The sequence below is a fragment of the Eschscholzia californica genome, unplaced genomic scaffold (genome assembly GCF_041429995.1).
Source record: "Eschscholzia californica isolate CP2 unplaced genomic scaffold, dmEscCali1.0.p SCAF_4, whole genome shotgun sequence".
Classification (NCBI taxonomy): domain Eukaryota; kingdom Viridiplantae; phylum Streptophyta; class Magnoliopsida; order Ranunculales; family Papaveraceae; genus Eschscholzia; species Eschscholzia californica.
The window spans coordinates 26,526,066-26,538,313 of record NW_028238461.1 but is presented as its reverse complement, the minus strand read 5'-3'; the positions used below and the strand labels follow the sequence as shown (position 1 = coordinate 26,538,313).

The 12,248-nt window shown below is 36.5% G+C and overlaps 3 protein-coding genes across 4 annotated transcripts; 1 reads left to right on the top strand and 2 right to left on the bottom strand.

Moving 5' to 3' along the window:
• Positions 1-1,797: 1,797 nt before the first annotated feature.
• Positions 1,798-2,172, bottom strand: LOC147543914 (uncharacterized). The gene has a single exon (XM_086635538.1). The coding sequence runs from the start codon at positions 2,170-2,172 to the stop codon at positions 1,798-1,800; it is 375 nt and encodes a 124-aa protein (XP_086491664.1).
• A 643-nt stretch (positions 2,173-2,815) lies between these two features.
• Positions 2,816-6,438, top strand: LOC147543913 (cytochrome c-type biogenesis CcmH-like mitochondrial protein). 2 transcript variants are annotated; one of them, XM_086637817.1, is made up of 5 exons: positions 2,816-2,856; positions 3,743-3,857; positions 4,295-4,451; positions 5,797-5,928; positions 6,015-6,438. In XM_086637817.1, the coding sequence occupies exons 3-5, from the start codon at positions 4,308-4,310 to the stop codon at positions 6,201-6,203; spliced, it is 465 nt and encodes a 154-aa protein (XP_086493943.1). In that variant the 5' UTR covers positions 2,816-2,856; positions 3,743-3,857; positions 4,295-4,307; the 3' UTR covers positions 6,204-6,438. The 2 variants fall into 2 exon arrangements, with proteins under 2 accessions (XP_086493943.1, XP_086493942.1); XM_086637816.1 differs by lacking the exon at positions 2,816-2,856 and adding an exon at positions 3,690-3,715 and having other exon boundaries at positions 3,765-3,857.
• A 1,798-nt stretch (positions 6,439-8,236) lies between these two features.
• Positions 8,237-11,762, bottom strand: LOC147543912 (peroxiredoxin-2-like). Its single transcript, XM_086635943.1, has 3 exons — positions 11,256-11,762; positions 9,988-10,067; positions 8,237-8,645 (listed from the first exon to the last, which is right to left on the bottom strand). Exons 1-3 carry the CDS (start codon positions 11,408-11,410, stop codon positions 8,392-8,394), a joined length of 489 nt encoding a protein of 162 aa, XP_086492069.1. The 5' UTR covers positions 11,411-11,762; the 3' UTR covers positions 8,237-8,391.
• Between the last annotated feature and the right edge of the window lie 486 nt (positions 11,763-12,248).

The window sequence follows — 12,248 nt, the reverse complement described above, 5'->3', positions numbered from 1 at the left end:
ACGATGATGTGGCGTGATCAATGATGTGACAGAGGGAGGAAATGAGATGGAGGAGAGAGAGCAACGAAAAGTTAGAGATAACTGAAAAAAGGCCTATGGGTATTTTTGTTAAAGTAGGGGGGCCAGGCAGGAAGCTGGTCACAAAATTGGGTCCATTTGGGAAATAACCCTACAAACAAAATGTAGAAATGGGAGAGTAGGAACCGAGGTTCAATTAATTCCAAACCCTTTACCATTGATTTTGCGAGGTCTAAGCCCGTTCCACATGATTTTGCCTAGACCATTTGGATAGACTATCCGTATTCGAATTACAAGGACACTTCACAAAGTGAAACTTGATAGAAATACAACACTGAAGTAGACTTATTTGATGTTCTTTATGGATACTTTGGGATGTCATTGTTTGCTTGTTGGTGTTCTTGGAGATTTGTCATGAAGTTTTCTATTATCTCCCTCTATGATCATGTGACGAATGTTTTGAGAAATAAGCTAGTCTAGCCCTCCTAATGTCTGATTGTTGTAAAGGATGTGTCCACATATCTTGACCTAAGGGTTTTAACAGTTCCCACTTATAAACTGGAGTCTTGGAGTTAGTTGTTCAAGGAACTCAGATCTTGCATTAGACTAGGAAGCAAATAATATTTTGGATAATCTTCATCCGACCAGCCTCTATATGCTGGAAGCAGTAAGCTTTTCGATTTTCCCATAATATAACAATGAATTTTGTGTTATAGGGTTATTTCGGTTCTATTTCCACGATATATCCAATTTTCAAGTGAGTCAATATGAGATGTTATAAAATTTTAGACAAATCGTATATTTTTAGCAAAGTTACAATGAAGAAGAGCATACGCTTAATAGTTTCTACACATACCACACTATGCGCAATTCACGTTATGATCAATATATTTTTCTATCCTTTTTTTTACTGGGAATGCATGTGTAAGACATTTCTATAGAAAAAGCTATATGAGGGATGGTTTCAGTAGCCCAGATGTGGTTTTATTTTGTATCATTATGAATATCATTAGTGTCTGTCATAACTATAAAATTATATGGAGAGGATACCACAAATTTGCCTGAATTGGTGAGAGACAGTTGTATTATGTCTGTTCTCCTTGCTTGCGGTCTATCGTCTACATAGGTACTGTATCAAATACCTTATCTTCACCAAAATAGCAAAGAAACATTTGAAATCAAATTTGAATTTTTCATCGTAACTTCTACCATTTAATTTCCCCACAATGGCTTCTCTAAAGCCATAATTCTCATAAGACTTCGACAAAAGACTCTGTCTTTGAACTGAAATTCTTCGTATGCATCAAAATCCAATTATTGTTAATCGACCATCTTCATTAACAATAAACACATGAAATATGATAAAACAAACTAGTTGTAATAATGATTGTGTCTTGTTTCTAACAAAATTCTGGTTATACGTCAAAACCATATGAGATATGAAAATACTAAGAACTCAATCAAACTACGAGTTCAGATCATTTTTACTGATTACATTTATCTACGATTGAATTCTGAGCAATCCTTTTAGATTAATGAGTATTTAGTAAATAAAGGCATGAGAGGTCAAAGTGAAAAAGAATATTTTAACGAAATACAGAATGGATCTCACCGTTTCGACCAAATATCTCACTTATTTTTCGCTTAAATCAGTATTGAAATTACTTTCTTTTGTTTTGTATTGAAGATGTTAACGACATATCTTTCAATGTAGAGGGACTTTTTTTTTTTTTTGATGAAGAGAAATACCATTAAAATAAAGTGTCTATTACAAGCCAACTAGAATTCAGAAAAGAACGATGCAACATCATTCCATATTTTCTTATACCCATGAGTTCGCCCCCATTTAGCTAAAGCATCAACATAGCTATTACCATTTCTAGACACATGAGAGAAAATAATTCCTGAAAATTTATCTTTGATGTTCTTGATCTGTCGGATGATACTTTGAGATTGCCATTGAATACATCCTTCATCACCGTTGATAGCTTGGATTATTGACTTGTTATCACTTTCTAGATGCACATAAGAAATTTGAAGTTGCATCGCTCCTAGAAGCCCAGATAATATCGCTAAGCTTTCACATTCTTCCGCATTCTGTCCTCGTACAGTATCTACTACTGCCATTAAAAGTTTGGCATCTGCATCACGCATAATGTAACAATCCCCGCCTGTTCAGTAAGGTTAATAAAAGAGGCATCTACGTTGATTTTGATATATGGTGTCGCAGGAGGTCTCCATGTTTGTATAACCGTTTTTTCCTTACTCTTAGTGGTAATGCCATTTTCTATTATGAGTGGAGTTGTTGTGGTGTTGTTTATCCTTTCTATCATTTGAAATGGATTCTGTTTATTCGTCGTAAAGCAGTTTTCACATCTGGATTTCCATAGTAACCAAAGAATTTTAGCATACAGATTAATAGTTTCTTCTTCCAGGGACTTCCATTGTTGAATCCATTGAATAGTGGTATCAATATGATCAGTTCTAACTTGATAATGAAACCAGATTGCCTTCGCGAAAGGGCAATGTAGCATGACATGATCAATAGTCTCCTCCTCATCACAGTTAGTACAGGAGTAATTATTTCCAATGAACTTGCCAATTCTAGCTTTGACTGGTAAGCTATTCGTATAACATTTCCACATAAATAGTTTAATCCGAGGAATAGTGTTCATATTCCATATAAAGAACCAATCCATTTGGTCATTAGTATTATACATTGTATTGTTGCGTAAAAAATTGTACATGGATTTAAGAGAGAAATTACCTGATGTAGAGGGACTTCAAGACTCTAGTAAATAACAATCCCCCTAACGTTCTTTGGACAATAAAAAAAGGGTTATTTCCCAAATGGCCCCCTACTTTGTGACCAGCTTCCTGCCTGGCCCCCTAGATTAGCAAAAATACCCATATGGCCCCCTTTTTCCGTTATCTTTAACTGTCCGTTACTCTCACTCCTCCACCTCATCTCTTCTCTCTGCCAAGTCACCTAAAACGCCACATCATCATCTTCTCCGGCAGGGGTCGCCGGCCGGCGACCTTCAAACATAAAAAAAAAAAAAATCTCTCTCCTGTCTCTCTCTACAAATTTTTTTTTTCTTTCCCCTCTCTCTCTAGATCTAGAGAGAGAGGAAAGATCGGATCAACCTTGAACAGATCTGTTCAAGGTTGAACGACCTTGAACGGACCTGTTCAAGGTCGTTCAGATCTTGAACGGACCTGTTCAAGGTCGTTTCAGATCTTGAACAGGTCCGTTCAAGATCTGTTCAAGGTCGTTCAAGGTCAACCTTGAACAGATCCGTTCAAGGTCGTTCAACCTTGAACAGATCCGTTCAAGGTTGAACGGATCCTTCCTCTCTCTCTTGATCTAGAGAGAGAGGGGAAAGAAAAAAAAAAAAAAAAATTTAGAGAGAGAGAGAGGAGAGAGAAATTTTTTATTTTTTTATGTTTGAAGGTCGCCGGCCGGAAATTTGGCCGGCCGGCGACCCCTGCTGGAGAAGATGATGATGTGGCGTTTTAGGTGACTTGGCAGAGAGAGGAGATGAGGTGGAGGAGTGAGAGTAACGGACAGTTAAAGATAACGGAAAAAGGGGGCCATATGGGTATTTTTGCTAATCTAGGGGGCCAGGCAGGAAGCTGGTCACAAAGTAGGGGGCCATTTGGGAAATAACCAATAAAAAAACAAGCCCTTAAGGTCGTGATCTTTTCATCGGAAAAAAAAAAGGTCGTGATCGTAATATATATAGGTAGAAGCGGTAAAACGCGGGGCAGTCAGGACTTAAAAATTGTTTGAAAGGTACAGAAGGAACATCATCGCCAACGATCGGTTCGCCATTACGGTAAGATTCGGAACAATGTTAGGGTTTAAAGCCCTAATCATCAACCATGATCCCATGAAATTATAACACTCTGTTGTTAATTTTCGTTCATCGAAGATTTCATTTCGGTTATTTCTCTCTTTCGTTCATAGTAGTAGTCAGAGTTTATTAATTTTTAGACTAGAGAATTTGTAAATTATTTTAGGTTATTTCCCAATTAATGTCAAGAATATCTTCATCAAATTTTCTAAAATGGGTTTGATAAAGATTTTGTATTTCATTACCTCGTTTGGGTTTTTGTTGATTTCTTTCATTTCTGGCTATGATCCAATTTATTGGAACAAGGAACTGGTTAATTAATATTATATTTAACCTGTTTGATGAAATGCCTGAAAGAAAAGCATATGTGATTTCTGGAAATTTTGGTTGTCTTAAAAATTTTTGTACTATCTTGGTAGAGAGTATTTGGAAATGGCAAGTGAAGATGAAGTAGTGAAGAACACACAGGTGGTGGAAGCTCGGGCTAGAAATATTAGTCATAATGTCCGGTGCACTGAATGTGGGAGCCAATCTATTGAAGACTCACAAGCGGATGTTGCCATTCTTCTTAGGAAGGTACTCATCTTTTTCCATAACTATATTTCTTTTGGTTCATAATCATTATTCTTGCAAACCTTTCAGTTTCGATATAGATGTTCATTTGCATGTCTACAAGACGATATAGAGTGGAAAATCCAGAGTATGGACACTATTGGACCAACCTCTAATACTATTGACAACGACATCAGCCTAGAACCTTATTTAATGGTCGTAAGACGATAATGCCATGTTTAGGCAAATTATACTCACAGTGATCTAGCATTATACTTTCTGAAGGGGATGGAGTATCCGACAAGAACATCTTAGTTTCGGCATGAGTATCCAAGTACCGAAGTATTTGGTATAGCTAAAAGTACTAAAAAATGAGTGTGCAAGTTAGACAATAGAATGTATATATATATGCATCGTATGAACTTTTCAGATGACCCTATCTCTAAGTTAGTTTCCACTCCTAGTATTTGTATGATATCTACTAAAGCAAATTCAAGGAAACATCTTCCTTCTAAATATATAAGTATTTGGTCTCATTCACGAGTGAAGTATTCTGTTAGTTTGGTAGTTTGAACTTTGAACTATATATCAAACTTCTCAAAAGCAACAAGATAACGTTGTTGCTCCTCATTCTTCGCTGGGTACTACCAAGACCAGACCAGGAACATCCAAACCTATGTTGTGATGCGCATCACTCCAGTAATTCATCCTCATCAATAACTCTTTTTCTTTGTTCTTCCCTTTCTAAGGCATAGTCAAATTACCAGTCCAATTACGAAATGAAGGATCTAAATAGAATTCTTACTTTTCCAAGTTATGTATATTCAAGAGATTAGTTCTTGTTCAACAAAACAATCTTCATGATTCAACCATGTTCTACTTATGGAAAGTGAAGGGCTCTTTTTCTCTGATATCCACTCATATTACGCAGATTCCACAAATTTCCAACCATTGACTACGAGATTGATCTCGTTAAGTGTAAAGCAAACCCCTCAGCTCATTCTTATCTCGTAGCAAGTAACATTAAGAAAAGAAAGGTAACTTTTATTGATCATCCAGTTGGATGAGTTGGTGCAAAGTTGCTAATTTTCTTTAAATGAGCGCCTACAGAAGTTTCAATAATTTGATATCTGAATGAGACTAAGGGTTTGATGAGGCTCTTTTTCGTTTTTTTCATAATTCTGTTCTTTTTGTTGAATTTTGCAACACCTAAGGGTTATTAAACGGATTGTTATAAACATCATAGAAATCCTTAATTCCAATCTTGCATTTTATTCACTCATCTTTCTGTTCCTTTTTGCTGTTGTATTACTCTGTCTGTCACTTAAATTCATTTTCTACGCCAATGCTTCTTATGCCATCATCATAGTTGATCCGTGATGAAATCCGCTCTGGGAAAAGTGATAAAGAGATCTTTAAAAAGCTTGAGAACGACTTTGGAGAAACAGTACTCTATGCTCCACGTTTTGATATGCAAACTGCAGCTATTTGGTTATCACCGGTTAGTTACAGAAAAAACTAATGTACTGTTATAATTGAAACTAGCCCTTTTTGACTTTTTAATTTAATTTATCGTTCTTGGAATAGTTTCTAGTTGCAGGGGTAGCAGCAGGAGTATGGGCTTATCAAAAGCACAGACAGAAGACTAATGTGCACATAATGGCGCTAAATCTTGTGAGAGGGGTTCCATTGACGCCTAGAGAGAAAGAGACGATGCTTGATGTTCTTACACCACCTCCTGCACCAGGAATAAAGAGGTGGTGGGGTCTATTATGAATTTATGATCGACGAAAATGTTGGAGTTGCTCTCTCTAGCCTTAATCGGCATTTTACCATTTTTGTTTCTCCCTGTTCATGGAAGCCTTGACATAAATGTAGCTACCCTTTGCTGTGAAGTTATATAGTTATAATTATCAATTACTGAGTTTTTCATCGTTTATTTATGTATTAAACTCTTTGTTGTATCATTTTCTTGAATGAAAGCTAGGTATTTGAGAGGGGACTCATGCCACTATGTTCTTCTAAAAAGAATTTGGTACTCAATCATGCCTCTATATGCTTCGTCACAAACGTTACAATGAAAGAGAATTTACTTGGCAGAAGACGCTAAACTTTTTAGACACAATTACACAGGAAAGAATTCAAAGGTTAGTTTTTTTTTTTAATGGAAGATAGTTATTAGAGTAGGAGTTACTATTGGGTGGGGAATTCAAGAAATCTTAAAGAAACCTCATTTGAAATTGTTGTCTATTAATGACATGAGGTAGAGAACTTCGCAAATCAGCTGGGCTTCTTCCATCCTGTGTAGTACACTTTTTGGACTTTGTATATGGGTTTTGACAATGCAGACGTAAACCAACCATGTCTGTTGTAGTTGGTAGATTATCGAAATATAATCGACCTTTTCCTGTCTTCATCTTTCCCCCATCTACAACAGTAGTTGTGATCAAATATTTAAATTACATTGAGAACTATTGTTTGTGAATGAGACGATGCAATTAAAAGCTTATGTTGTGAGAGATGCCTAGCACACAAACAAGATCACAAAAGGAAGGTGGCAGAATGCTTTGAAATGTACCTGCCCGTTTTCATTATATCTCAACCTAAAGATTGGGTTAAATAGCTTTCATGAGCTGAGTACTGCAAAAGAGTCGGCATTCAACTACTAAATGAACCCTAGTAGAGTGTAGTCTCAAATATTTACAAGAAAACATGAAGGAGACTGGGAATACTTATAATTACAATCTTAGAGCATCTCCAATGCAAAACTCAAAAAAATCTCTATTCATCTTATGTGTCAAGTTTCAATTGAGATGTTCAACAAAAAAAGTTTCAATTGAGATTCTCACTCGTAGGTGGCGACAATAGAGATCCTCAATTTTTTTGTGTCTCCAATGCAAAACTCTAAACTAGTCTTATTTACTTACGTGGCATAGTTATTTTTGTAAATAAATAATTAGTTATTTAGAAAATATAGAAGACTCGATTTTTATTGGTTGAAAATCAAATATTGATGAGTTGGACAATTAGAGATATCTCAAGAGGACACTCTATTTCTATTCCACCCTCGACACATCATCTTAGAGATCCAAATAGAGTGTTGCATTGGAGAGAGTTTTTAAGAAAAAACTCTAAAAATCATATGTGGCACTCAGAGTTTCTAAGATTGAGTGTTGCATTGGAGATGCTCTTACCCGCTGATGCCACTTGAAGGGAAAACAACCAGACTCCTAGCTATAATCTTTCTAAAATTTTGCAGTTTTCTTACCAAAAACTTGCTAAAGCGGGACTGAGAGCATCTCCAATGCAACAATCAATCTTAGAAACTTCGAGTGCCACTTAGGATTTTTAGAGTTTTTTCTTAAAAACCATCTCCAATGCAACACTCTATTTGGATCTCTAAGATGACGTGTCGAGGGTGGAAGACAGATATCTCAAGAGGACACTCTATTTCTAGAGTGTCCTCTTGAGATATCTCTAATTGTCCACCTCATCAATATTTGATTTTCAACCAATAGAAATCGAGTCTTTTATATTTTCTAAAATAACTAATTATTTATTTACAAAAATAACTATGACACATAAGTAAATAAGATAAGTTTCGAGTTTTGCATTGGAGACACCAAAAATTTGAGGATCTCTATTGACGTCACCTAGGAGTGAGAATCTCAATTGGAACTTGACATATAGGATGAATAGAGATATTTTTGAGTTTTGCATTGGAGATGCTCTGAGGTTTTGGCGTCATATACACCCCCTCCTATAAGTTCCCTGTAAATAATTGGATGAAGAACACAACACATAACAAATTAAACATCCAAAGTAGCAATCTTTATTACTTCCCACTCAAAGAGAAAAACTCAGTTAGGAAACTTTAGGCCTGATTACATATAATAATACCATGTGCCTTAACAAGTCAAAGCTGCTCGAAAACTAATTAATAGAGAGATAAATAGCGACCAATTTAGAGAGCCTTGATGATGTCTTCAGCACTGGAAACTGTGAATTCTCCTCCTGTTTCTATGTTTGCAACTTTAACCTTGAGGTCATCAACCAACAAGGTGAATCTTCGAGAACGAGTTCCAAGCCCTTTCTCACCAAGATCGAGCTCAAGGCCAAGAGCATGAGTGTAGCTTGCTGATCCGTCTGCAAGGAACTTAACGTGCTTGTTCTCAGGGTAAGTCTTTGCCCATTCCTTCATTACAAATGGGTCATTAACTGCAATTTATAAACATGGTAAGATAAACCGATAATGAAAAAAGAGGAACCGGAAAACAGAGGAAAATGGGAAAGAACCATAATACTACAGTACCTCTCTAGGGAAAATCAAGATAATTGCAAAAATACCAAAAGCATTGCATATTTTATCACTTTTAAATGTAAAAGTAATTAATGTTTCTAATTCATCAATGCACAGGTGAAGGGGTGAGGTGGTTTCTTCCTAAAACACATGAATAAGTGCCCTGTCCGAAAGTTCCGTTAGTGCTACGTAAGCATGCCATACAGAATTTTCTTGTCTAACATATGTCCTTTACTTTCACACAGAGTTGTTACTTCCAAAATTTCACATAAAAGATGCTGACTGAGAGAGATGATTTAAGGTTATAAGTACTTGTAACAAGATCATGTGGAAGTTGACACAAAATGTGAACACGATACCTCACATTATACTCATCAAATAGACTACAAATATCCTCCAAGAGTATCCAAGTACACCTCCACACCATGTTATCGAAGACACACCTGAGCGCGTAATGCAAAAGGTTCCTCACCCTACGCCTATCCTAGACTCTTAGCGCTTCATCACACAGAATACTCAAAATTAGTGTACATGTTAGATGTGTAAAATGTATTCCTCCATTTTCGTTTAATAACAGAAGAGGTTGAATTATAAGTTCAACACTTGCTTCTGCCAACTATTGCTTTTCTGTATTAAAGTACTAATCTGGAAAGAGGGATGAAGTGAACAAGGACCCCAACTCCAAGTAATACTGTTACCTAAAGGCTCTCTTAAAGCTCATGGTATCATATAGTTTATATTACTACTAAGAGGCACTCTCATACTTTTTTCTTAGTTGCGAAGCCAGATACTTGTTTTCAATTAAAGCTTTCAAGGTTCAACAGAGGCATAAGAATATGACAAAAGATAAGTTCCTATGCCGGCCAACACTATGAAACACTGCGATATTAACCTAAGAATAATGACTCCACTACCAATTAATATTTGTAACGCTTAAGGTGGACGAACTTCCAAGACATATAAGTGTAACTAGAGAATCAATAAGATTTATAAATAGGTAAGAAACATGGGCCACCAATTTCTTATTGAAGAATTGACAAAAGACCAAGACCCTTGACCTCATTCAAATTCTAACTTGATTAAGATTACAATTAAGTCGCATAAAAAATTTACCCTTGCAACTTTTTCATTACGATAAACCTTAATGAATAGTATAAGGGTGAATAAGATATTTTACTACAATCAAGCCTTGTGAATTCAAAATAGAACAAAACATTAACGTAAAGACCAGAGGGAAAAAGGAAGTCGAGGAAATATTACCACTAATAAGCAAGATGTCATCGACACCTTTTGATTTTAGCTCTTCGGCATGTTCAATGAAACCAGGTACATGTTTCAAGCTGCAACCGAAAAAAAAATGAAAATTTCGTTTGCTACGAGTAAGAATTAGAAAAGCAACTATCTCTAGAATCACTTGCTTCTAGTAAGTCAGAGTGGTAATGTATGAATCGTTAACCAAGAAGAACAAGAAAATTGTAAGCAAGTGAGTGTAAGTCAACCTAACTTTTGCCCTAATTTTCATACTTCTCAAATCTCAACCTATGTTGAAAAAGTCGGCAACGGGGACTAGTCGACGAACCCGGGACTGGGCTTAGTCGCTAATAGTCGTATTTACACGGGACTAGTCGTATAATATAAATATATAATTTCTTTTGTATAAGTAATTATGTATAGGTATAAATATAAACATTTGAGACAAATATGAATAAATTCAGACCAACCAAAGTAATCTAAAATCATACTAGATGAAAAAACAACATATGGTCTCTAGAGAGAGAGAGAAAGAGTAGTTAAAAGAAATATGAAGAAGATAGAGAAACTTGTTTGAAATCTGGTTTGAAGAGGAAGATATCTTCAAAATCTACTTCAATCTTGTTTGATTGATGTTTGGAGATGAGAATATGAGTGAAGAAGCCAAAACTTCAAACCCTAGAGCAGCCTTCTCGTCGGAAAATGGAAGAAAAAAATCTCCCTTATAAGTCCCGACTAGCGGGACTAGTCAACTCGACCCTAGTCGGGCCGAGTCGGGGCTTTAGGCGAAATTAGGCCCGACTAGTGTTTTCAATCCTAGGCGAGTCGGCAAAGTGGGGACTGAGGAGTAGTCGGGGACCAGCAGGGGACTAGTCAGGACTTTTTCAACATAGATCTCAACATTTACCCTTCCCATCCAAGTAAGCTGAATTTTTAGTTAGTTCTCTTATAGGTCAATTCCAACTTCATCATACTGCCGTCCGATTAAGAACTACCAAACTCTTTTCACACATAAGTAGAAATCATACTGAATAAAGAGATCAAACCAACCAATTCACAGAAAATTCCTTCGTACGGACAAAACAACTTCTATCACTCATTTTGCATCAATGTTAGGGCTAAATAGAAAAAATACCACAAATTAAAAGGCATCCATCTATACTAACAGAAGCCCTAAATTTTTTTTTTTTTTGAGTGAAAATCGAGTTTACAGACCAATATGTTCATTTCGGAAGCTGAATCAAAATAGCTAGTAAAGAAGAGAGGAATAAGGTTACCTGCAAGTAGGGGTAAATGCACCGGGAACACCGAAGAGGATGACTTTTTTACCGGCGGCAAGGGAGTGAACAGGAACTTTTTGGAGAGTGTCATCGGCGTCGAAATAGGCAAGGGTACCGTCGGGGAGAGAATCACCAACTACAATTGGAGCCATTGGATTGATCTGATCGACGGTCTAGGATGATCGGGGTTTTGACAAAAGAGTAGAGAAAATGAGATGGCTTACAGCTGAAGTGTGGAGCCTCAAGGTTAAATAAAATGAATTGTCCTGCAATTTAATTGAATTTCATAAAAATTTGGAGTCCGCAATAATGAGTGTTTCTCAAGTATATTTGAGGGGTGCCAATTAGTGATCGGGTCTGGCTAAACTCTAAAGGCCTTCGCCAAATTGCTATTGGCACCCGGAAGAGGGGAAGTTGAGCTTAGTCAATCTCTTTTGACATTAAACACCTCGATGTAAAAGACAGGAAACAACTGGTCTGAGAGCCAAAGCAAGGCCTTGAACCGGTCTGGGTAGGTTTCAGATTGGTCAATATGAGGGTTTGGCCTTCGATCTGCCATTCCGAGACCTTGCTTTGACTCTTGGATTGGTCAGTCCGAGACTGTTGGGAACTTTGATTATATGATAAAACCAAAGTAAAATAACAAGCTGAACTGAGAACTGAATGACTCTACTTTATTGACAATAGCTTTGGCTTAAATAGCCATCAGTACACTAACTCAAAAGAAACGAGAAAACAGCCACTAAGCTAGAATTAAGCAAAAGTGCTAACAGAAACTTGGACCAAGTCAAAACAGAAAAATATCCCTAAAGACTAGGACTTTATTCAATTCAAAATTCAAATAAACTCTTTCATTCCCTCCCTTAAACTAAATGCCATGAAGCAATTAGTTTACATCAAAAATTGAACAGACTCCCAATAGCTTTCGAAGATTCTGAAAAACTTCAAGTTTCAAGGGTTTTGTCATTATGTGTAACGCCCCAAATCTAG